General features: G+C 56.0%; 2 protein-coding genes across 11 annotated transcripts in view; one reads left to right on the top strand and one right to left on the bottom strand.

Annotated features, from left to right (window-relative positions):
• Positions 1-13,191, top strand: part of SPEN (spen family transcriptional repressor) — a 66,168-nt gene extending 52,977 nt beyond the window's left edge. For 3 of the 5 annotated variants that reach the window (XM_050714861.1, XM_035567877.2, XM_050714862.1), the window contains 5 exons: positions 57-7,995; positions 8,574-8,987; positions 9,972-10,166; positions 10,657-10,815; positions 11,848-13,190. In XM_050714861.1, coding sequence (XP_050570818.1) covers positions 57-7,995; positions 8,574-8,987; positions 9,972-10,166; positions 10,657-10,815; positions 11,848-11,979 — 8,839 coding nt within the window. In that variant the 3' untranslated portion in view covers positions 11,980-13,190. Of the gene's footprint in view, positions 1-56; positions 7,996-8,573; positions 8,988-9,971; positions 10,167-10,656; positions 10,816-11,847 lie in introns of all 5 variants that reach the window. The other 2 variants (XM_035567876.2, XM_035567875.2) reach the window with 2 other exon arrangements.
• A 1,692-nt stretch (positions 13,192-14,883) lies between these two features.
• ZBTB17 (zinc finger and BTB domain containing 17) lies at positions 14,884-24,621 on the bottom strand. 6 transcript variants are annotated; one of them, XM_035567914.2, is made up of 16 exons: positions 24,492-24,587; positions 23,850-23,915; positions 19,936-20,142; positions 19,621-19,809; positions 19,097-19,273; positions 18,854-18,982; positions 18,185-18,423; positions 17,955-18,097; positions 17,206-17,506; positions 17,020-17,107; positions 16,445-16,561; positions 16,208-16,328; positions 15,936-16,066; positions 15,640-15,855; positions 15,367-15,456; positions 14,884-15,280 (listed from the first exon to the last, which is right to left on the bottom strand). In XM_035567914.2, exons 1-16 carry the CDS (start codon positions 24,496-24,498, stop codon positions 14,991-14,993), a joined length of 2,511 nt encoding a protein of 836 aa, XP_035423807.1. In that variant the 5' UTR covers positions 24,499-24,587; the 3' UTR covers positions 14,884-14,990. The 6 variants fall into 6 exon arrangements, with proteins under 6 accessions (XP_035423807.1, XP_035423809.1, XP_035423808.1 ...); XM_035567913.2 differs by having other exon boundaries at positions 14,937-15,280; positions 19,082-19,273; XM_035567916.1 differs by lacking the exon at positions 23,850-23,915 and having other exon boundaries at positions 24,492-24,621.
• Between the last annotated feature and the right edge of the window lie 153 nt (positions 24,622-24,774).

Genomic DNA, 24,774 nt, shown 5'->3' with positions numbered 1-24,774 from the left:
GCAGTACGTTGGTTGAGAGGGAAAACTAATCACCCTGTTGTTTTTATTTTTGGCAGAGATGAAAGAAGAGGATCTTATGAATATGCCCCTGATCGTACTTACTACGAGACTGTTAGGACTCCTGGGACATATCCTGAAGATCCTCGACGAGAATATCCAGCTCGAGGCAGAGAATTTTATGCAGAATGGGATCCCTACCAAGGAGACTACTACGACCCACGATACTACGATGACCCACGCGAGTACAGGGATTACAGGGGCGATCCATATGAGCAGGACATAAGGGAGTACAGTTACAGGCAACGGGAGAGGGAGAGGGAGAGGGAACGGTTTGAATCCGATCGCGACAGAGATCACGAGAGGAGACCAATTGAACGTAGCCAGAGTCCAACGCACTCCAGGCGTCCGCAGAGTCCTGGAGCATCTCCCTCACAATCAGAAAGGCTGCAGAGCGATTCAGAGAGGAGGATCTACAGCAGATCATCAGATCGCAGTGGAAGCTGCAGCTCTCTGTCTCCTCCACGATACGACAAGCTTGACAAAGCCCGCGTAGAACGCTACGCAAAAAACGAAAAAACAGAGAAGGAGCGAGCTTTCGACCAGGAGAGAGTTGACAAAGACAAACGCTTGGTGAGAAAGGAAAAGCCAGAAAAACTAGAAAAGGAGAAAACTGATAAGCAAAAACGAAAAGCAAAACTCCATTCTCCCAGCTCTCAGTCTTCTGAAACAGATCAAGAGAACGAGAGAGAGCCCAGCCCTGAAAAATTAAAGGGTAATAGTAAACAAAGTAAAGAGAGAGGTGACAAAGAAGGGACAGCTAAAAACCGCCTAGAACTAATGCCCTGTGTTGTGTTGACCCGAGTAAAAGAAAAGGAAGGGAAAGTTATTGATCAGCCTGCTTTGGAGAAACTGAGAGCAAAGCTTGACAACGACACTATGAAGTCCCCACTTCTTGAGCAAAAAACACAGACATCTCAAGCTGAGCAAACAAAGTCTGATCAGTCTAAACTGGAACCTGTAAGAACCAAGGTACAAAAAGAGAAAGCCCTTGCCAGTCATGTAGAAGTGGTTGATAAGGAGGGAAAACTGAAACCCAAAAAGCACTTGAAGACAGATCAACCTTCCGAGGGGGCAAATGCAGTGGATTTAGACAAGCTGGAGGCTCGTAAAAGGCGTTTTGCCGATGCAAATCTGAAGCCTGACAGGCAAAAACTGGAAGCGAAAAGAAGCAGCCAAGATGAGGAGGATACACGCATGGCTTTGAAAAAGCAACTTGATACAACAGCTTCATCTAGAGAAGCGACAATGTTAAGGGAAGGAGAATTAGAGAGAAAACCCCCAAGGAAGGAGATGCTTAAAAGGGAATCTAAAAAAATGAAACTGGAAAGACTTATTCCTGTTACTAGTCCCAAAGAAATTCAGGAGACTCTTAATGTTGGTGGGATTGGCATGCGTCCCACTCTAGATCTGCAGGCGAGGCTGACTGAGGCAGCTGATGAGCCAGTAGAAGTTCAAGAACTCCCTTCTAAAAAATTGAATCCGGTAAAACCCCAGCATAAACAAGCACAGCTACTAGATGAACAAGGAACAGAGAGAGAGGACGCAAGGAAGAATTACGCTGGTCTTCCTGAAGACGCACCTGACCATAAGCTTGGCCAAGAGAAACCTCAGTCAACTGATACAGAGGAGAAAATTGGCATTGACATTGACCACACACAAAGTTACAGGAAACAAATGGAGCAAAGTCGCAGGTTAAAACAGCAGCTGGAAATGGAGATAGCAAAATCTGAGAAGTTCGGCAGTCCAAAGAAAGATGTAGATGAGTATGAAAGACGGAGCTTGGTCCATGAGGTGGGAAAACCTCCACAAGATGTCACCGATGACTCTCCACCAAGTAAAAGGAAAAAGACTGACCAATTTGACTTTGAGATTAGCACTAAAAGAGAAAGAAACTACAGAAGTTCTCGTCAGGTGAGTGAAGACTCTGAGAGGACATCTTGTTCACCTAGCATCAGACAATTCCCTTTCCACGAAGATGATGACACACTAGATTCTCCGAGGCTAATGCCATTAAAGGAAACCAAAGAGTCACCTAAAATAGAAGAAAAGGGTCTTTCATACTCCAATATGACTGTGAGGGAGGATTCTCTGAAATTTAATCCTTATGATTCCAGCAGGAGGGAGCAGATGGCAGAAATGGCTAAAATAAAACTATCTGTCCTGAGTTCTGAAGATGACTCAAGTAGATGGGAAACACAAGTGAAACAGGAGCCTGGTAGAGTTGATATTAGCTTTCCAAGCAGCATTGTCAAAAGAGATAGCATACGCAAGCGGTCTGTACGAGACCTGGAACCAGGTGAGGTGCCTTCAGATTCAGACGATGACAGTGAAAACAAGCCCCATTCTCCAAAAGCCTCGTCTTTGTTAGAGAGTTCTAGATTATCTTTTTTATTAAGGGACAGAGAAGAGAAGTTCCGTGAAAGAGAGGAAAGACTGTCAAGTTCTCTAGAAAGAAACAAATTTTACTCTTTCGCATTGGACAAGACAATCACACCGGACACAAAGGCCTTGCTTGAAAGAGCTAAATCACTCTCTTCCTCCAGAGAAGAAAACTGGTCCTTTCTAGATTGGGATTCAAGATTTGCTAGTTTTAGAAATAATAAAGACAAAGAGAAAGTCGACTCTGCTCCGAGACCTATTCCATCTTGGTATATGAAAAAGAAAAAAATCAGGACTGATTCAGAAGGTGGAAAACTGGATGATAAGAAAGAAGACCATAAAGAAGAAGAACAAGAGAGACAGGAACTGTTTGCTTCTCGTTTTTTGCATAGTTCAATCTTTGAACAGGACTCTAAGCGCCTGCAGCATTTAGAGAGAAAAGACGATGATCTTGACTTCATTTCTGGTAGATTGTATGGGAGACAATCTTCCTCCGATGGGACTAACAGTGCAGCTGATTTGGTGCAAGAACCAGTTGTTCTTTTCCACAGTAGATTTATTGAACTAACACGAATGCAGCAAAAAGAAAAGGAGAAAGACCAGAAACCCAAAGAAGTGGAAAAACAGGAAGATAAAGAGAATCGGCCCAAAACACCAGAAACGGTTCCTGATAGTAAAGAACCAGAACATAAAACTTCCTCAGTGGTTGGTCCTTCCTCAGTCGCTGCCTTACCGCAGGATCCAGCACCAGTTGCTTCTGAGAAGGTAGCGAATGAAAAAATAGTAGTGGAAACAGCTTCTGTAAAAGAAGAAAAACCATCTGAGCCTGCTTCTACAGCAGAAGAACAAAAACCTTTTCCTGAGCTTGCTGCTCCTGTCAAAATTGAACCACCTGAGCAAACTGAACCTCCGCCAGTCATCGAAGCGAGTAAAGAAGTTGTTCCTACAACTCTGGCACCGGAGGAAGATGCTGTAGCAACAGAGCATCCTTCATACTTGGATACCAAGCCTCCTACTCCTGGAGCTTCGTTTTCTCCAGGAGACATCAGTGTAGATCCAGAACCTGAAGTTGCCCAGTTGGTTCCACCTCCACCTAAGCTAGTTCAGAAGTCTGATGAGGCTGCTGAACCTAAGGAAGAAAATCCTCTGCCTTCTGCCAATGCTGATGCTAGCGTGAGTCAAAAGGTGGAGGCAGCTGTTGAGGTGCTGCCTCCCGTTTCTGACAATGATATGGAAGTTGAACCTCCAGTTGTTGTAAAAGATAAAAAGTCTTACAAGAGTAAACGCTCCAAGACTCCTGTGCAGGCAGCCACAGCTAGCGTCACAGAAAAGCCCGTCACGAGGAAGAGTGAAAGAATTGACCGTGAAAAACTCAAAAGGTCAAGCTCTCCTCGTGGGGAAACGCAGAAGCTTTCTGAATTGAAAGTGGAAGCAGAGAAAGTTTCAAGGAATGCTGCTAAATCCCCTAGTTCTGCTGCAGAGCCAGAAAATGTGGAGCCAAGCTTGCCCATAGGCCGAACAAGGCGCAGAAATGTACGGTCAGTCTATGCCACCACAGGAGACAATGAAGGCCCATCTCCTGTGAAGGACTCTGTGGAGGTCACTAGATCCACCAGGAAGAGAGGGGAAAAGGAACCACAGGAAACGGTGACAACCGTTCCTACAACCCCAAGAAGAGGAAGACCTCCAAAAACCCGCCGTAAGCCGGAGGAGGAGATCTCTCCGATAAAGACAGAACCGGTGCAACAAGAGGTGGAGGAGACTGAAACTAAAGAAGCTGTGGAAGCTCCAAAGCCTGTGGAGGGCTGGAGGTCTCCTAGATCCCAGAAGCTGACACACAGTCACTCATCGGCTGCCACCAGCCAGCAGGGGAAGAAAGGGAAGAACGAACCGAAAGCCGATATCTCGGCTGAATCTGAAGATGCTGCTGAAAGGAGCGGTCAGGAATCGAGTGTTAGTGACAACAGCAATAAAGCAAAAGCAACTGAGAAAGAACTGACAGCAAGCGAACAGAAACGTGATAGGAAAGAACTGGATGCAGAGAAAAACCAGCTAGAAATCCCCACAGTTGAGGTCATTGAGAAGAAACCAGTGCAAGAAAAGGTTACGAAATCCAAAAGGGGAAGGTATAAAAATACCAAAACTGTTGTAGATAAAGCATCCGTGTGTCTCAAAAATGTAGAAATACGCCTCAACGTTGATGAAGTCAAGGGCGCCTTGCGGCCAGCTGAGGAAGAGGCAGAGCCCGTGGCGGTGTCACCGGCAAAAATCAAAAGCCCCCCAAAAGAGGATATCTTGCCACCCCATTTTGCTAAGAATGAGGTAGAAGATTCATTCCAAGAAACAGAAAAAGAGGTGATGCGGGAGCCAAAGCAATCCCCTGAAGCTGCCCAATTAGCAAAACAGATTGAGCTCGAGCAGGCTGTGGAGAATATTGCAAAACTCACCGAAACTCCTCCGTCAATTACTGCCTACAAAGAGCCGACGGCAGACGTGTCTGAAGTTCGTCAGGAGGAGGAAGGAGATAAACCCGCCCATCAGGCTAGTGAAACGGAGCTGGCAGCAGCTATCGGCTCCATCATCAATGATATTTCTGGGGAGACGGAAAGCTTTCCTGCACCCCCCACCTATCCCGCTGAATCAGAAGCAGAAATCCCGGCTGAGCCACTGGTATTACCGTCACCTCGGGAGGAAATGGAGCCTGAGACCGATCAGGCAGTGAACAACATCCTAGAAACAGAAGCTGCTGTTGAGCCCCCGGTGCAGCCGGTTCCCGGCTCTGCCCCGCTGGTGGTGGAGACGGAGAGCAAGGACACAGAAGTCAGCTTCAGCGAATCGTCAAACTCTGCGCAGGAGGCCGAGACCCTACAGGAGGCTGAAGTCGCTCGGAAGGAAAAGGGTCGTCAGAAAACCACACGGCAGAGACGCAAAAGGAGCACGGGCAGAAAGGGTGATGCCACTGAAGTCAACACGTATGAGCCAGAGAGGGTGCAAAGCAAGTCTCCCCCTGCCAATGAAGTAAAGGCAAAACCTGAAGAAGCCTTGAAGGAGGAAAAGCAACCTAAAGCTGCTGCTCAGGCATCTGTGGAGCCAAACACTTCTGACGCCAGCAAGGCTGCAGCCATGGATGTTGCCATCACTGTGCCTGAGGCTGTTGCTGAGAGCAGCGCCTCTCCCAAAGCTCCCGCGCCGGCTCCTCTGGAGCTGGCTGCCCCCCCAGTCCCTGTCGATGAGGGGAGTCAGAGTGCGTTCAAGATACGGTCGCCCATTGAGAACGCACCCATCACACCGCCGAGCGCCCCAAATGCAGCCGTACCCACCATTCCTTCAGCAGCCGTGGCCAAGCTGCCCACCCCAGTGCCCACTGCTATTGTCCCCCTCCACTCCAGCGCTGCCAAGGTGCCGGAGTGGATTGTAAGGCACGAGGAGCCCCGTGCCCGTTCCACACCACCGCCCGCTCTTCCCCCTGACACAAAGGCCTCGGATATTGATACAAATTCGAGCACTTTGAGGAAGATCCTCATGGAGCCCAAATATGTCTCGGCGACGAGCATAACCTCCACGCATGTGACAACGACGCACACTGAGCCGGTGAGTGCGCCCCGCTTGGAGGAGGCACCTCTCCACCCTGCCGTAGAGGCCATAAAACCAGTTTCGGAGGAGAAGCCAGCAGTTCCTGCCACTAACGCTTTGGACCCGCCGGTGGCTGAAGCACCAGTGTTCAGTGAAAAGGAAAAGATAAGTACTGTGATTGCTCCCAAAGCCACTTCTGTTATAAGCAGAATGCCCCACAGCGTTGACCTAGAGGAGGCTCCAAGGATCACCTTGGTGAAGCAAGCTCCCCAGACCCAGACGTGTCTTGTTAATGCCCCCTCACCAAAATTTAAACAGAGGTCAAGCACAAATGACAACAGTAGGTTTCATCCGGGATCGATGTCTATCATTGAGGATCGGCCTGTAGAGACTGGGTCCAGCCCAGGACTGCGGGTAAACACGTCAGAAGGTGTTGTGCTTCTGAGCTACTCGGGACAGAAGACGGAAGGCCCTCAGCGAATTAGTGCAAAGATCAGTCAGATTCCCCCAGCCAGTGCTGTCGACATAGAGTTTCAGCAGTCTGTATCCAAGTCTCAGATTAAACAGGAGCCTATTACTCCATCTCAGCCGACGCCGAAAGGCTCTCAGACCTCCACGGGTTATGGGACTGTTTCCACCCATTCTTCTTTGGTACTAGGAACGCAGCCTTACAATACATCACCCGTGATCTCCTCTGTCAAACAAGAGCGCGCTACCTTGGAGAAGTCCGACTCGGCCCACCTTTCTGTCCAGCCTCCGGCCTCTCAGCCTGGCAAGGTCCTCACGCAGACTGTAAACACTCCACCTGTGCTGGTTCACAACCAGATGGTCGTGAACAAAAAACTGCCTGATCCGGCTGCTCTGAAAGTGGAGACCAAGACCCTGCAGCCCTCCAACCTGAGTCCCGGAGTCAGTCCTCACCACCCTTCCCTCTCTGGGAAGATGCATTCGGAAGCGAACCATGTCAGCTCGGGACCCAGCACCCCAACCGAGCGGGCTATTTCACACTTGGGGGTCACCAAACAGGAGCCGCACTCGCCACGTACGAGCGGGCACTCACCGTCACCGTTCCCACGGGCTTGTCATCCTGGCAGCACGTCGTCTCCGGCTTTGTCAAGCAGCACACCAGTCATGCTGGCACCGGGAATCCCTGTGCCTCAGTACATATCCAGCATGCACCCGGAGCAATCCGTCATCATGCCCCCACACAGCGTCACGCAGACTGTATCCCTGGGCCACCTGTCCCAAGGAGAGGTGAGAATGAACACCCCTCCTCTCTCCGGTATTCCTTACGGCATACGCCCAGAAGCGCTCCACTCCCCCAGAGCCACTCTGCAACCTCAGATAGAAATTAAACCTCAGCGATCCAGCACGCCCCAGCCAGCGCCGATAAGAGACATAGTCATGCCCCCTCTGTCTTCTCAGCATCCCCCCGAGGAGGAGATGCACTACCACCACACGACAGTGTGCAGGGGGCCAGCCCCCGTCCAGCCCGACGTGCTGGTGATGCAGCCGGATTACCGCATGCACCCCACGAGCATCAGGCTGGACCAGTACAACGTCCCCCGGGATGTGAGGATGATCATGCACCCCCACATGGCTGCGGTGGGCGAGCACCACTCGGAAACCAGACAATCCCGAACTCCCGAAGGGGCTGTGAAAACGCCCCCTGTCAGCAAGACCCCGCAGCCTGGGAAAGAGACACCCAAGTCCTCCGAAGGCAAGATGGCCCACTCTCCTCACAGTGAGCCCCGGCTCCTCAGCGTCCCTTCCAGCAGCCAGCTCCCTGGGCTGCCGCTGACGCAGCCGGTGGTGGTACCTCACGGCGTACAGATCATGCACCCCGCGGGCAGCTCCTTTCATGACTACCGGTCTGTGTACGGCGACATGAGGAATTACCACACGGCAGCGCAGCTCGGGCATCCGCAGTTCCCGGGCGCGTCGCCCATCGGGCTGCCTTCCCGGAGCATGACCCCGTCTCAGGTGAGAAATGCGGCTGTTCCTTCTCCTCTTGCTGAAATCACAAACATTGTGAGCTCATGGCAGCCCCAGTGCGTTTCTGCATGATCACAGGAGCTGAGCTGAACTCTCTGTGTGGGTACAGTCTCCCAGCCCAATTTAAGTTTGTCCCCAAAAGCACTAGAGGACTCATTTTTGTTTTGGAAATAGGGGTTGAAGTAAAGAAACGTGTTTTGTTAACCATTCTAGGACTCAAAAAAACAGGAAGTGTGATGCCTGCCTGGGGGTTTCTAGAGGAAGAGGTCCTGGGGGGAGAACTGTCAGCATCAAGGTGGCGCATGGGTCCGACAAGCTTCCTGGGATGGATGGCATGGTCGGGGCTGCAGAGCAGGGCCAGGGGGATGCGATAACAGCTCTCAGGTGTGAGCGAGGGCTGCTGGCCTGGGGAGGGGAGGCTGGCCCAGGCACTGCTGCAGCAGGGCAGGTGTGCGCAGTGGTGTGGAGATGTGCTCACATCCTGGCAGCCTTATCGGTGAACCAACAAGCTCTGATACACCCACGGCCTGAAATGTTTCCTTTGTCCCCCACCGCCTGCTTCCCAGGGTCTCCCGGAGGGCGAGCACTCGCACCCCAGCCAGCCCGGACGCAGCAAGACTCCGCAGATCTCCCAGGACCCCAAGGGCCCACCGGCAGCGGGGCCCGAACAGAGTCACCACCCCACTGTAAATAGGCATGCAGCGCAGATAGACCCTCACGTCCACCTGCAGAGGGCACAAGCGGACACAGGCCAGACCTCCTACCCTTCGCCTGTTGCCATTTCGATGAAACAGGAGCTTCCATCACCACACCAACCTCAGGCAGTTCCCAAGCAATCGCTGTTCATCCCGACGACGTCGGGCCCTGGGGCCCCACCAGGGCTGTCCCTCAACCGCCCTGAGCCCCAGTCCGCCCTGAAACAGGATCCGTCTCCTCACCCTGTTTCGCAGAGACCTGTGGATATGGTTCAGCTTCTAACGGTAAGCATCGCTCCATCGTCTTCTTCTGGCCAAGGAGCTGTGCGCTCTTTGCTCAATGTCGGGAGAGAAATAATCAGTGAGGTTCTGCCAAGCTCCCCTCATGTGTGGCACCAAAATTTAACATCTCTTGCATCAGATGCTTCAGATGTGGAGAATGTGCTCATCCGTCTGCTTCCTGGGTTGTTCCTGTCCCCAGTGAATTCTTAGCCGTGTTCACATTTACATGGCATTTACTGGAGCCTCAACATGCCATTAACGCCGTGGTGAACGGAGTGAGAGCAGCTTATGCTTCTCTCACTCGTGTTTCAAACAGCCTGCAGGCTCAGGCAGGCAGTGCTGCATCATTTTTACAGTCAGCTGCTCCTGGGAAGGTGATGAAAAGAAAGAGTGATGGTGTATTTTATTTAAAGAAAAAGACACCCTCCCAAAGGCTAGAAACAGGAAGACAGAAAGGAGGGAAATGGCTTAGGAACAGGCATGTCTGAGAGCGTTGACCAGGAGCCGAGAGTCGTGTTCAGCACCACATATTTCCTGTGTAACCTTGAGCAACTCTCCTGGTGCTGCTGTTTCTAAATTCTCCATTTGTAAAAGAGAAAATAACATTTGGTAAGAGTCCTGCTCTGACTCGCGCTGTGTGGGAGGCTGACATCGCTTGTGAAAGATTGGGAAGTGCTCTGATGTTATGATGAAGGGAGCCACCCAGGCATCGCGGCCAGCTGGAAGTAAAAGGACTGAGTTACTGATTTAGCAGGGCCTAACCCAAGCCTGGACTGGCGCGTACGAAGGGCGATAAGATGTTACATCAGTGCCAAGTGCTTAGAACAAAGCAGTGGTGTCATAATTGCCTGTGAAAGTATTAGAGGCAAACGAGTAGCTCAGATGGGGTTTCCGTCACAATTAAGATCCCTCTTGAACAGAGGAAAGCGCTTCTTGTGAGTTCCTTTTGTTCGTTCGTGCTAAGATTTCTTCTCCCTCTCTCTGCAGAAATACCCAATTGTGTGGCAGGGCCTTCTGGCGCTAAAAAACGACACGGCTGCTGTCCAGCTCCACTTCGTCTCTGGGAACAACGTCCTGGCGCACCGCTCCCTGCCCGCGCCGGAGGGAGGCCCTCCGCTGAGGATCGCGCAGCGCATGCGCCTGGAGGCTTCGCAGCTGGAGGGCGTCGCGCGCAGGATGATGGTACGGAGCGGGCGGCAGGGCTGGGGGCGGGCGAGGCTGCCTGCTCGGGAAGAGAAACCTAGCAAAACACACCGCTTCTACCTTTTTTACTCGGTTCGTGCTGCTTTGGGATCCTGGTAATAGCTGTGTACTTCCTTTGGCCCTGGGTGTAATGCAGATTGTGGGTGGTCACTCTGCATTCAGGTGAGAGAAAAGAGTCAGGAAACTACCTTTGAAAAGTCACCCGTCCTTCAGCCACGGAACAAACTCTGCTGGCTCTGACCTGGCGGAGTGGTGTGGAAGGTGGGAGCCACAGAAGCGAGTCGTTTTGGTCCCATTTGCCATCTCCCCGCTGGCCGAGCTGTCAGCACATCTTTCGCAACACCCGCACGAACTTCGAAGGAGTTCAAAGAGGGGATTTTCCACCAAGGGCTTACAGATAATGAATGTACGTCAGGAATGGGCCTGTTCCAAGCAAACATTTGACTTAATTGCTGTATTTTCTTTCCAGGTGGAGAGCGATTACTGTCTGTTACTGGCCTTGCCTTGCGGACGAGACCAGGAAGATGTAGTGAATCAGACTGAGTCACTTAAGGCTGCGTTCATCAGCTACCTGCAGGCTAAACAAGCTGCAGGAATCATCAACGTTCCCAACCCTGGCTCTAATCAGGTATTGGCAAGGAAAGTGGTGAAACTTTGTGGGTAAACTAAATCGAAGTCATGCACAGATAGTGGGACCTGCAGCCTTCCCCCCCCAGGTCTTTACGTGAGGTTGTAGTTAGGGTGCCTTGTTTTATCACTGAAACAAACCCTCCACATTTACCATGCTGGCTTGTTACATCACTAGTCAAAATGCAGTGCAGCACACCGATATAATTACTGAATGCAAACCAAAAAAAACCAAACTGTTTTCATTCTTCACAGCCCTACATCTTTGGCTGAAAAGAAAACAAAACCTTTTTCCAGCTCTTTTTCTGTGTTGAAAGTAGAGCCCTCGCTTCTTCCTTGCATAAATACCAGAGCACCTGGTGTTTTCTTGCTTGTCACTGCATAACGACAAAATGTTTGGGTTTGCTAATTTGGAGCATTTATTCCAGATGCGTTGCTTCAATGAATCAAATTTAATCTGTTCTGGGTAAACAGCCCCTCAGACTAAGTGGTCAGTGCTCAGAGCAACCACTGAAACATAAGCTTGAAATGATAAAAAATGGGAATTTTCTGTGCTTCATGGTGAAATCAGCCAGCTATTATGGCCCTGTTGTGGAGAAATTCCCTGCCTTGGGAACCGCACCTGCCTCACTCAACAGCTTCTCCTTTTTAATACACGTGCACTGTTTTATGGTGCTTTCAGAGCACCAAAAGTCATCTGAGTGTTCAATTTAAAGCATTTTAGGCCAGCACAGCTGGTATTTGTGTGCTTACGTAAGCTGTAACTTCCCTCTTTTCAAAACAAGAAGGGGCGTGGAATCTCAGGCCTCGCTCTGTCACTCACTCGCTTTGATAGAATCACGGGCAACCTTTAAAATCCAAGCGAAGATGTCTAGCAGAGGGGGAGAGCGGAGGCTGCCTTTTTGCAAACCTTTAGCTGAATTTCTGCCTTGCCCCACTCACACCTGCTACCCTTCGGGTCGTGCTGCGCCGCAGCCGGACGGGTGGGCTCCCTGCTTTGTTTCTCACCCGCGTCTCCTCTCTCCCCTTGCAGCCTGCCTACGTTCTGCAGATCTTCCCACCCTGCGAGTTCTCGGAAAGCCACCTGTCCCGCCTAGCCCCCGACCTCCTCGCCAGCATCTCGAACATCTCTCCTCACCTTATGATTGTCATCGCGTCGGTATGAGCTGTTTACTGGTTACTGACTTTTCCAAGGCCCTGCAGCAAAAAAAAAAAACAAAAAAAAAACAAAAAAAAAACACAAAAAACACCACCAAAAACACAAAAAAATCACAAAAACACACAAAAAAATAAATAAAAATTAATAAAAAGAGAGCGAAAGTAATGAAACAAGAAAATGCTGCCAGACTACCAGCCTCCTGCCCTAACAGGCCTCGATCAAACTGTTGCTGGGTAGTAGTTCTGCTACCTTGTATGTTTACATATTGCTTTAGCTTATGGACAACTGATGCACTCAACAGGCGGACTGGTATTGGGTTTCTGTGCCTCCTTTTGGGGAAAATAAAGGATGGCTATTTTTTTTAACAAAAAGAAAATAAATAAAAAAGAACCTGAACTGCCTTTGCACTAAATTAGTGACTTGGACCTTTGCACAGTTGGAGACATGCTGTGACGTTCTGGATGTCTTGACACACATTAACACGCGCCGTGGACTAAACGCAGGACCTGGGAACTTCTGCTGAAATTTGTGGGTCAAGGATCATTTCACACATTATCTTTTTTTTTTTCGTTGGTTGTTTTTTTTTGTTTGTTTGTTTTGTTTTGTTTCTTTTTTTTTTTTTCTGGATGTGAACCTTCCTCTTCTCCACTTGCCCCTGCTGCAGCCGTCTTCTCTTCATCTGGGATGTACAGTTTACACTGAAAAAAAACAAAAAACAAAAAACAAAAAGCAAAACAAAAGGGAGAGCTATTTTCCTTCCTGGTGGGATATGCAGAACTCAGTGGGTGTGTGTATATATAAATATATATATAATATATATAAATATATATAATACTGACTTTAAAAAAAAAATCAAATCCCCACAACATACATTTTTTTTTAATCTGTGCCAAAAATGTGTTTTCAGAGAAAATCTTATTTTCATACTCAGACTTTGTATTGTCACTCATTTGTAAGTGCGCTTCATTTAAACATGACCTCCCCTCCCTCGTCTCATGAGCTGTGGAAGTGTTATACACTTGTACAAAGACTTTCTACCCTCCTCTCCCTCACCTCCCCTAACACTTATTAATTTATGGAACTGTTTTCTCAGCGCAGTTTTGTTTTGTGTGTCCATTGGATTACAAACTTTATTAAAAAATACAAAACACCTCGCGCCTGGATGTGATCCCTCGGCCGTGCCGTGGGAGGGGGGAGCTTGGCGGCGGCTGGGGGCTCGTCGGTGCCGCAGAGCTGCAGCCCTGCCTGGGGACGGCGCTGCGGCGGCTGGACCGAGGTGCTGTGGGGATGGCACTTGGTTTAAAAAAAAAAAAAAAAAAAAAGAGTAAATGCTAATCTTTGTTTATGTTTGTTTTGTGTTGTAAATAGTTGTTAAACACTGAAGTTACATGCTTGTTTTTCTCAGGATGATGTCAAAGGTGTTTTAATTTTTGATATGTGCCAACTACTGTCAAAAAAAAAAAGCAAAAAACCAAAAGAGATGGTGGAGGAAAAACGCACGTACACCAAAAACAAAAAACCAAAACAACCACCATATACTTGTGTGGTTGCTTTCCCAAAGAAGCTGCAGCCCATGAGGGCTGAGGTCGCCAGAAGCAGGCGGGCGGCTCACGGCACTGGGAGGGACAGCAGGGGCTGTGCTGGCCTCTAGGCTGTGTGTGGAGGCTTCGCTTGGGGAGGTGAGGCCAGGGAGGCCAATGTTGCAAAAACGTCCACTTGGCTTTGAAGCCTGACTCAGCGCTGTTAGCCTCAGGGTTCAGCAGCCCTTGCTATTGAATCATCCCACATCTATTTTGCATTGCAGTTGCCCTGGTGGCTTCTGTGCTGAATCCTTTTAAAAACCAGAAGCAGCTGTAACTTTTTTTTCCTGCTTCTCACTGCTTTTCCTCCCAAAAGCACGCGGGTACAGCTGCTCAGCTCCAACAAAGGCCAGCAGCAGCACACGCTGCATTTGCTCGCTGCTGCTGGTTTGGCCGGGTGGCACTGAGGTGTACCAGAAGTGCTTGTGACCCAGCACGACCGGCCACCTCTCCAAGTTGCACCCTGCAGTAGCAGCCAATGGGGCCTTACAGCACATACAGGTGCTCCGCTCCCTTCCCCCCTAGAGGCAGGGGCTAGCCCCCTTTTGGGAGTTAAATAATTCATAATAAAGGCAGTGCAGATTCCCCACCATCACTGTAGGGGAGTTGCGTTTCTCCATCAGCACTGCGCTGTCCTCCTCTGGGGCCAGGTGTAACACGGGCAGGATCTGTCCTGGAGCACTGCCCCCAGGCCATGAGGATGGATAGCGAGCACCAGCCCCGACTTGGTCCCAGGCCAGTGCATGCAACTGGAGAGAGGTGGTGGCAGTCCAGTTGGGCATTTGACCTACAGCACAGCATAAACCCTGTAGAAATCGACTTTTAGCCCCAAAAGACTCCACTTTGAAACCTGGGAATGCCTCTGTGTGTCCGCCCCCCTGCTGCCCCTCCAGCTAGGGAGGCGTGGGCCATGGGTCTGGGCGCCGTCGGGGCCCTGCACCCACCCCCACCGCCCTTACCCCAACCCCAGCACAGCCCTGATGCTGGGGGTCCACTGGTCCCCCCCACTCAACTGCAGCACCTGGGGGACAGCTTGGAGAGGGGCTTCAAGGAGCTCCTGGCCCCGGCTGCAGCCCCCAGCCCCGCCGCAGGAGGGTGGGGGCACCCATCTGCAGCACCGTTAGCCATCAAAGCAAGCCCTTGGTTCCTCTGCACCAGCTGCTGGGGCTGCGGAGCAGAGCTGCTGGGCTCCAGCCCTGGGGGTCTCCCTCCTTCCCCCACAGCAGGGACAGACCCAGAACTGCAGGTACAGGGGGCACAAAGGGCCGGGGATGGCACCCCCCTGCCCCCTGAGAGACGTTGGGGACCCATGGGGTGCAAAACACGCGTTATAGAAAATACTGCAATTTATTCCTTCTGTCTCTCTTTCCAGAAATACAATTTTTACACCATTTCCAAGCAGCTGTCTTTAAATAAAGGCGAGGGAGGGCAGGCAGGTCACTCGGTGGGCGCCTGGCCCTCCCCGGCCAGCGGCATAGGGGCCAAGGGGGTGGCGGGGGGCTCAGGGGGGGCATCGCGGGCACGAAAAAGCAGCTCCCCTGTGGGGAGGACCTGCTCTGTTTGCCAGGTGGCGGTGGCGGCCCCGTATTGCTGGTAAAAGTCCGTGTCGGCCTGGAACATGACGAGGGCCTGGGCCGTGTGGATGCGGACGTGCTGCGCCAGGCTGGTGGCGTCCAGGAATTTCTCCCCGCAGGAGTCGCAGGCGTAGAGGATCTGGGTGTTGGGGTCTGCAAGGGCAGAGGGGAGGCCTGGGCTGGGGCGGCGGCAGGGCAGGAGCCGGTCGAACACACCACCGGCCCCCTGCCCTCCTCACCTGCTTCCTGAACTTGTTTCACCGCTTTGGTGATCTCCGCTTTAAGTGCTTCAGTCTCGTCTGCCGTCACGGCAGCTGCCACGGGGACCACTGTGGGGGGAGAGGAGGGAGAGACGATGCTGAGGGGGCTGCGAAGAGATGGGGCTGGAGAGGGGAGCAGGACAGGGGGCCAGGGGGGACTGTCCCCAACCCCTGGCTCTAACAAACCGTGCCAGAGGCTGCGGCCTCCTCCAACCTCCCCTTTTGGGACAGCTCCCAGACCCCCCCACTCACCCGTGAGCTGCGTGACAGCGGTGGCGGCCAGTGCCTCGGTGGCGAGCGTCACCATGTCATCTGAGGCCACCGTGACAATGTTGACCTCGCCGCCGTCCTCAGGCTCGAGGATCTTCATGCCTGCCTTGCCCTGGTGCACCGTCTTCACGTGGGAGCGCAGGTTGTCCACCCGGTTGAAGCCACGGCCACACTTGTCACACAGGAACGGCTTCTCCCCTGGGGGCGAGATGGGAAGTGAGGGGTGAATGGCGGGCTTGAAGAGCTCGGGGCAGCCCGGGAACTGCAGCGGCACGCACCGGTGTGGATGATGATGTGCTTGGAGAGGTCGCCCACGTTGACGAAGGCCTTGTTGCAGACGGTGCACTTGTGGGGTCGGATGTTGTCGTGGTGGCGGATGTGGTTAGCCAGCTGGCTCGACTGCACGAACCTGTCGGGGACGGGGAGGCCGTGGAGCGGGCATGGGGGCAAGGACCCTGTGATAGCACCACCCCAGCACTGCCATGGGGGGTGGCCGCGGCCCTCAGGGACGTCCCTTGGCACAAGGAGGGGACCAGCGGGGGATGCTCACCTCTTGCCGCAGCGCTCGCAGACGTAGGGCTTCTCCCCCGTGTGCTGGCGCACGTGGGCGATGAGGGAGCTGGCCTGGGTGAAAGCCTTCCCGCAGATCAAGCACTGGCACGGCTTCTCTCCTGGGGAGGCAGCAGGAGGGCTCAGCCGCGTGGGGATCAAAACTCAACCCCCCTCTCCCCAAAAAAACCCTGACCCCCTGGGGAAATGCCCCAGGGCAGCAGAACCGTGTCCTTACCTGTGTGGATGCGGACGTGCCGCTGCAGCGCCCCGGGGTCAGCGAACTGCCGCTGGCAGTGAACACAGACATAGGGCTTCTCCCCGCTGTGGATCCGGAGGTGCCGCTTCAGGTTGCCTGCAAGCAGCCGCATCTCAGGGGGACACCGGTGCCCTCCTGTCCCTCCGCACGCCCCGTGCAGCAGCCCTTGAGGTCAGGGGTCAAGCGGTAACGCGAGCACCGCAGCGGTGGACACAGCCAGAACAAGCACCCCGTGTTTGGGACGATGGACAGACGGCGCTGCTGCGGTTGTACCTACAGCAGTGCTCACGTTGGTCTCCTCCCAACCACCCCTCTGGCTCTGCAACAGTTTGGGGAGACAGGAGGAAATGCCTCCACACTCCCCCACCAGCTCCTCTCAGGAGCATCCCCATCTGGGACACCGGCCTGGTCCTGCAGATGTTTTTAACCCAGCTGGAAACACAGGGGAGATGTTTGGGCAGGACGGCCGCGGTGCTGCGTAGGCTTAAACCCTCCTCTGTCCCCCCAGCGAATCTCCGGCGCTGGGGCCTCACCACCTACCAACCCGGTGCTACCTGAAGTGGTGAACTGCTTGCCACACTCCCGACACTTGAGGGGCCCGTCTGCAATGTGAATCTTCAAGTGAGCTTTCAAGTTCCCCACCTGGGGACAAACACAGGGATGCAGAGAGCTCCCCACCGTCCCCACCTCCCTCCGGTGGGTACCGAAACCAAGGCCCTGGCCCTTTCCCCCCAGCTCACCTGGTTGAATTTCTTGTCGCAGTGGGGACACTTGTGCTCCTTGTCGGTGTCGTGGGTCTCCAGGTGCCGCATTTTGGAGGTGGGGTCGGAGAAGGAGCGCCCGCAGTAGTCGCACTGGTACGGCTTCTCCCCGCTGTGCACCAGCTGGTGCCGCTTGAGGTTGCCGGAGGTGGTGAAGAGCTTGCCGCAGTCGTCGCAGCGGTACTTGGCCTCCCCCGTGTGCCGCTTCTTGTGCAGGTTCAGCAGGCTGATGAGGCGGTAGCTCTTCCCGCACTCCTCGCAGCCGTAGGGCTTCAGGGGGCTGCGGAGGAGACGGGGGGAAGCCGTGTGCCGAGCCCCTCTCTCCCTGCCGTGACTCCAGCTCTGCCCCCCAGCTGTGCCCCGCTGCGTCCCCCAGGGCGTCCTCAAGCCCCACAGGGTAAAAGGAAAGGGTGTGGGAGAGCACGGGCAGAGAGGCAAGTCTCCTCTTTCACTCCCTCTGCCCCAGCACGCTGACTGATTTTGTGAGAGTTCGAGCTTTTGCAGCAAAAGCCAAATTTTGTAGTGAAAATGCCGGAGCCTTCCTGTAGCTGGGACTATCCAGACCCTGCTAACCCTACAGCTGCCGACCCACCCAGATCAATCCGAGAGGCACAGAGCCACTCACCGACCTCTGGCTCACACCCTTAAGCCCTCAGGCTCCACTGTCATTGCCACGAGCTCCATCTGGCTCAGCCTGGTGGCACCTGCTGGTCCCCAGCGTGCCTTACCTGTGCGTCTTCTCGTGGGCTTTGCAGGCGGCCGGGTCGGAGAAGGCTTTGTTGCACTCCCTGCAGGAGAAGGGCTTCTCACCGGTGTGGATGCGGATGTGTCGCTTGAAGTTCCCAGTGTGGGTGAACTCCTTCCCGCAGTCCTAGAGGCGGAGAGAGACGCACAGGCGTCCGGGAACACTGGTGACACTGAGGGATGGGAGCCCCGCTGGGGCCGCGGCCGCGCTCACCTCGCACTTGTGCGTGACGGAGCCGTAGGCTTTCGACTCGGTCCGGTCGCTGTAAGTGCCCGAGCGCAGCAGCCGGGTTTCACCTGAGTTCTCCTGCCCGGAGTCAGTGCTCCCTGATTCGTTATCCTCGGCATTTTCTCCATTTTCTAACTTGGGCTGCACTTCCTTGGGGATTTTAGCCTCCTCTTCATCCTCTGCCGCCATCTCCCCCTCTTCCTCCTTCCCTTCCAGCTCCACCTCTGCAGCCATTTAGAAAATGGGGACACTACGGCTCAGGAGCAGAACCAGAGACACCAAACCCATCCATGCTTCCTAACTCAAAGCTCGAGTTTAAGGCGATGGGGCTCGCCCTGTGTACTTGGGGACGTCCCGGTAGCTGTGCTGTACGACACGGGTGCTGCGCACACGCCAGGACCTCTGCCTGGAGTCAGGTTGGATTCGCAGCCCTAAAACCCTAAACCCTGAGCAAACAGAGCAGCGTTTCCCACTCCGCCCCAGCTCTGCTCCCATGGGCTCTGTGACTCGGAGCAGACGGTGTTTTCACGGTGAAGGCCACACCAGCAAAACCAGCAAGGCTTCAGCCTGGCTTTGCCCTCAACCCCGTCCTCCTCCCAGGAAGGGAAAGGGAAAACAGCAAAGTCACCACCACCGCGGTCACCGCAGACGCACCTCCCGTCGCGGCGTGCTGGGGGACGCTGCCCTCGGCCGCGGGGCTGCTGCCGCCCATCGCGCCCTCTGCGGGCTGCGTGGGGCTGGGGAAGCCGTTGGCAGGGCCTGCCTGGGCGGCGCCGTCTGCACCTAGGAACAGCAGAGCGTGTCGGGGAGAAAACAGACGCTCGGCTCCACGCAGCGGAGCCTGGCAGCGGGACAGGGCGCCCAGGGGATTTTTGACATCACCTCCTGGTTGCTGACCTTCTGCGGGGACCTCTTTGACATCCAGCTGCTCCGCCTGCTCCTCGGGCTGTGCTGCTGCAGCCACGGGCGCCTCTTCCTTCCCCTCCTGGTTGGGAGGAACTTGTTTTGGTTTGTCAGAATCACCCCGCGTTACTGCTGCCACCGCTTTGTCCTCGACGGCTGCCTTTTCAGCCCCTGCAAGGGAAGAGGCATAGCAGCACACCGCGCCACCTCCTGCGGCTCGTGCAGGGGCTAGAGGCCGGGCAGCTTTCCTCAACTCCGCGGGGAGACAAGGAAGGCAGCGAGTCTTCAACAAAGCCAGCGAGCGGTGCTGCACAGGGGAACCAGAGCCACAAACGCCATCCGGACGCCCTCTGACTGAGGCTCTGTGCATCAGATGTATCTGGTCACCCAGCTGGGGTGCGGGGCAGGGCTGCAGCCAGGGAGCGCGCGGCTCAGCAGGGGGATTTCGAGCCTCTGCGGCTTGCTGGATGAGGAAAAGCGGATCCCCAGGGAGATGGGGCTGCGAGAAAGCTACGCACCCATCTCGGCGGGGACCCCCTGGCTCTCCACGGGGCTTTCTGCCAGCACCGTGAGGGACTTGAGCGCGTTGCAGGCGCTGACGATCTCCTGCATCTGGAGGAACCCCGCCACGGCCAGCACGTCTTCCACGTTGTCGGGGTTCAGGCTCAGCTTGGCTGTGTACATGAAGTCCAAAACCTGGCCCAGGCCTGCGAGGGACACAGCACGCGCTGGCACCCAGAGATCAGCTCTCACCCACGGCACCGACTCGGCCGCATGGTTTTCAGAAGCCGCGACAGGCTGAAAAGCCTCCCACAGAGCACCCCAGCCCCTACCTGCCGTGTTGTTGATGTCGAGGTGCACCACATCCTTCTGGTCCACGAAGAGCATCCTGAAATACTCGCTGCACGCCGCCAGCACGGCTTTGTGGGCCTTGAAGTTGATGCCATTCACCACGAAGGTGCAGTCGCACAGCAAGCCCAGCTGCCGCTGCTGGTTCAGCTGCTCCAGGACTTGCTTGCTGTGCTGGGGGAAATCCATGGCTGCGGGGAGAAGGCAAAGCCTGGGGTGAGACGGGGCGAGGCGGTGCGAAACCCGAAAGGGCTGGGAACGACAGATCTGAAAGCCACAGAGCAACCTGGGTTTCCCTGGGGATCGCAATCCCCTGCTCCCTTCCAGCTGGGCCTCAAGCATCCGCCCAGACCGAAGCACGGAAGGTCGGACGGACCGAGGGAGGCCCGGCTTGGCCCGGCTGCTGCTGTTCTGTCTCATTCCCTCCCCCGCGTGCACCCAGCTTCCTTCGGAGGCCTGAAAGCGGCGGGCCGATGCTCGGGACCCCCAGCGGACGTTGGCCGCAGACTGAGGGAAGCGGGGGGTTTAGCTGCTGAAGGCCAAGCTGTCCCCTGGGTCCCTGCTGTGCCCTCCACGCACGCCATTTCTCCACTGCCTCAAAGCTTCAGCTCTTTGAGTCGCCTCTCGAGACCCTCGCGGGCCTCCAGCGCTCGGTGGGGATCCTCTAAAGCTCCCCCCAGCCTTGTGCCCAAGCAGCGCTCTGGGTGAACGCACGATCCTCGTCCAGCTCATCCTGTGGGGAGCTGAGACCAGGAGCTCCAAAATCCCTTGGGGTCCCACCACCCTCCTGCTCCAGGGCCAGGAAGGGGCCGCCGAGGCTTCCAGCTCCCTGCAGGCACACACGCCTCCGCCAGGCTGGGCTCCTGCTCATTACATTGTCCAGAAACGAAGGCTGAAGGGACGGCCTCATCGCTTGTCGGGCCAGCCGTGAGCGAGCAAGAAGAGGAGAAAACACGGGGACGAGGCACAGCTGTACGGCCGGGGCAAGGCTTGGTCTCGGCCCTCCGCAGGCAGGTTGCGCTTCTCTGGAGGTTTGCAGCCCACCTCACCCCAAGCACCCTCACGAGTGGCACGGCGAATCCACGTTAGGAAAGGGCAGGTCTGGAGCCGCGAAACCAGCCCGGACGCTAAAAAAAAAAACAACCAAGGGGCTCGGCGAGAGCCCTCCAGGGAGCCACCCAACCCGCGGGCTGGCGACAGCCCGGTGCTGGTGAGGAGCCCCAACGCAGCGGGGGGATCGCGCAGGGGCCTCCCGCAGGCGGCGAGGTCAGCACGCAGCCCTGCAGGCGGTCGCTTCAGCCCCAGGCGTTTCCCTCCAGCGCTGCCGGAGCGCGGGCATGCAGCGAGGCGAGGGAGCCGCCTCCTGTCTGCGACGGGTCGTAGCACGGCGCTCCTCAGCGACCTCGTGCCGAAGGATCAGCTGCAGGACCTCCAAGTCGCCTCACGGGCGGCAAGGGCCGGGCTGCTGGAGCAGGAGCACCTCGCTTTGCGGCCTTCGGTCTCCCCCGATGGCATTCACCACGGGAAGCCACCGTGGCTGAAAGAAACCCACGGGAAGGGGTGTTGGGAGCTCAGGGAGCCGGAGGCTGGAAGGTGACGGTGCAGGAAAGCACAGAAGAGCACAGCTCTGCTCTCCTCGGAGCCAAAGCCCGCATCGCAGCCAGGGGTAAAGCCGTGGGGACGAGCTCCTGCCCGGGGACAAACCAGGGTCTGGCAAAACAACAAGCAAACCCGGAGCTCGTGGAGCGCTCTGAGACACCAAACTGCCTTTTGCTTCTGTCACGCGAGATCTTATTTAAAGAAAAATTAAAGGAAAGCCTGGGCAGCGAGCTCACAGCAACATCAATCAGGCCCTGGCAGGGGCTTGCGGCTTCTCGGAGGCTCCCGACCACATCGCAGACGCGAAGCTCCCGTCCCACAGAGCTCCTTCGGGACGCATCGGCAGGCACAGCAGCAGAGGCACCGGGTGCCTGCGGTCCCCAGGAGCCACAGACCGCATCCGCGCCCACCTCTGCGCATTTCCCCGTGCCCTCTGTTCTGGCTGGAGCTCCTTAAACTCTTCCTCAAAATCCTCACGCTCCTCCTTGCGCGAGGTCGAGCGCGCGGGTCCTGAGCAGGCAGAGCCCTGCTTGCGACTCCTTCAGCAGCCGCACTCGTTTCCGTCGGGGTGGTGAGCAACGAGCGCGCTTCGGCCTCCAGTTACCACAGAGCCAAAACTTCTGCCAGCCCCCGGCCGGCCGGCACTCTCGTTGCAGAGCTGGAACCTTCCAGAGCAGCGGTGCCATCGCGGGACCGAGGCTGGGAAACCCGATGTTCCCCTGAGGAACCCCCCCGGCGTCACTCGTGTGGGCTCTCTCCTGCCCCAGAGGACCCCGCAGCCTGGGAAGGGCTCTCACTTCCCACGTCTGACCGCCGCTTTCTGGCGCTTCGGCACCGTTTCACCCTGCCCTCGTCATCCCTGCCCGCGGCAGGGGGCGGGGGGTGGAACCGGATGATCTTTAAGGTCCCTTCCAACCCTTCTGCGATTCATTCCCGCACGGGTTTCCCACCAGCAGGCCCTCCGGGTCCAACGTCCCTCGAGGCTCCCGGCGCGGCGGTGTACACGCGGACAGCCCCAGCCCAGCTGCCCGCTCTCGTTAGGGCTAACCCGCCACCAAGACCTCCCCCCGCCTCTCCCAAAACACAGGGCGCTCTTAACCCGCCGACTGCCCCAAAACGCAGCCCTCGAGAGCCAGAGGAGTCAGCACCTGCATCGAGATCTGCGCAAACCCCCACGCGTACGTGACGACCCCGTAAGGCTTGCAGGGGAATCTCGATGCCCCTGGAAAAGCAGGATTTTTCTCAGCAGGACCGGAGAAACGACAGCGGTTTGAGGCACCAGAAGGCTATTTTTGGTAAGCTGTAGGAGGCGCTTTGCATCCGAACGATGACTTCTACCACTCTGACTCTTCTTTCACCACTCTGACCCTTCCTGCCCCGGGGTTTTGCTCGGTGCTTCCTGGTGCTGAGGTCAGGCTCTGCGCAGCCCCCCTGGGAGGAGCGGGGTGAGAAGCTCCATTTCAGACCACAAAACTCACTGCCCCGGAGCGGTCGCGGCAGTTTCGTGCTGCTTTTTGTCCCCCCTCACATTCCAGCGCCCATCGAGGTGCTGAACGACAAGTTTCCTCCCATGAGGCACCGAGGTCTGACACCAAGGAGCCAGAAGCAGGCGCCTTCTGCTCCCACCTCACCGGCAGCACACGAGCCCTGCTTTCCCCTCCCATTCCTCCCGACCCAGCTGCCAAGCCTTTCGTTACCCAATCAGTCACGGTGATGGAAAGCTTTGGCACTACAGCACCCACGCTCGTGGCACGCTCGCACAGACAAACAGAGCTGTGGGGGCCTGGGGCACGTCCCCCACGAGCTGTCGCTGCCCCAGCGCTGCTTTTGTGGGGAGAAAAGCACAACCCGACGGGGGAAAGGCCAGGGAGCAAATGGTGCTCTGACAGCCAGAGCAAAAGGGCGCTCAGGGGCAGGTGTGGAGCAAAGGTTTCGCGTCTTTTCTCTGCACCAGCTCCGCGCCCCGCCACCCAGGTGCCTTCTGTTAAAATAAAAAAGATCCTCGAGTGCAGAGAAATGGTTCAAACGTTGCCTTTGGACGCTGTCACCAGCCAGCTGTCCGCTGCTACACCGAGAAGACAACAAGGAGCAGGTTTGTGTTCTGCTCGCCGTCACCTCCGCTCCCCGGCGTCAGCTCAAGGGACAGCGCAGCCCTGGCCCTGCTGGTCTCAGTGACGAGCAGCCCGTCCTCACTTCCAGCAACTCCTGCCCAATTCCGCAGTAATTCCGGTTAAGACGAAGCTGGGAGCTGGCCTGACCGGAGCACTCCTGGCACAGGCGGGCTGGCAGCACCACTCACCGCTTCCTCGCCATCCTCGTGCCGCACACCCGGACGCAGCACCCGCGTTAGCTCCCGAGCTGGTCGCTGAACGAGGGAGAGGTCAAACCGAGCTGCGGCGGGAGCCGCCCGGGGACTTTAAACAATTCCCAAGTCAAGTTAAAAAAAAAAAAAAAAAAAAAAAAAAAAAGCCTTCGGACACGGCACAGAGAAGGGGCTGAAGGAGACGGGCTCTGACGTCCGTGGCTGGCAGGCGAGGGGGGAAAAATCCCCGGGCCGTGACAGGCACAGAAACAACGCCCTGAGAGCACCGGGGGGGGGACGCGGGGAGGGGAGAGGCGAGCGGGGGCCCGCAGCCAGCACCCACCCGCAGACCCCGGGCGTTTGGCTCCGGGCACGCAGCCGGGGCTGCGCAGGGCCCGGGGCCGCCTCTGGGTTTGTTTTTTTTCCCCCTTTTTTCCCCATTTTTTCCTCCCCCCCCCGACTCCCAACGCTCTGGCCGGGGCGCTGACACCGCGGGGGGCCCCCTGAGGTGTTCTGGGGACCCCGGCCCCGGCCCCCTCCTGCAGCACGGGGCCGGAGCGCGCCCCCCCCGGCCCCTCGGGACCCCCCGGTCGCCTCCCCCGGTCCCCGCCGAGCCCCCCGGTCCCCCCCCAGCCCCACCTGCCATGCCGGGGCCGGCGGCGGCCTCACAGCGCCGCCCGTGACACGGCCCAGACAAAGGGCGCCGCCATCTTGGCGCCGGGCGGAAGCGGCGTCGCCCCCCCCCCGCCCCTCCGCCGCCGGGCCCCGCGCATGCGCGGGAGGGAGGTGGGAGGGGCGGGGTCACGTGGCGCGCTCGGCGCCCTCGCTGCCCTCCGGCCCCGCCGCCATCTTGGGGCCGTGAGGGGTCGCGAGGGTGTCGGGGCTGTGCGGCCCCCCGTGAGGGGAGATCGGGGCCGGAGGT

This window comes from Cygnus atratus, chromosome 21 (genome assembly GCF_013377495.2).
Source record: "Cygnus atratus isolate AKBS03 ecotype Queensland, Australia chromosome 21, CAtr_DNAZoo_HiC_assembly, whole genome shotgun sequence".
Lineage (NCBI taxonomy): Eukaryota > Metazoa > Chordata > Aves > Anseriformes > Anatidae > Cygnus > Cygnus atratus.
This window is presented reverse-complemented; position numbering and strand designations above follow the sequence as displayed.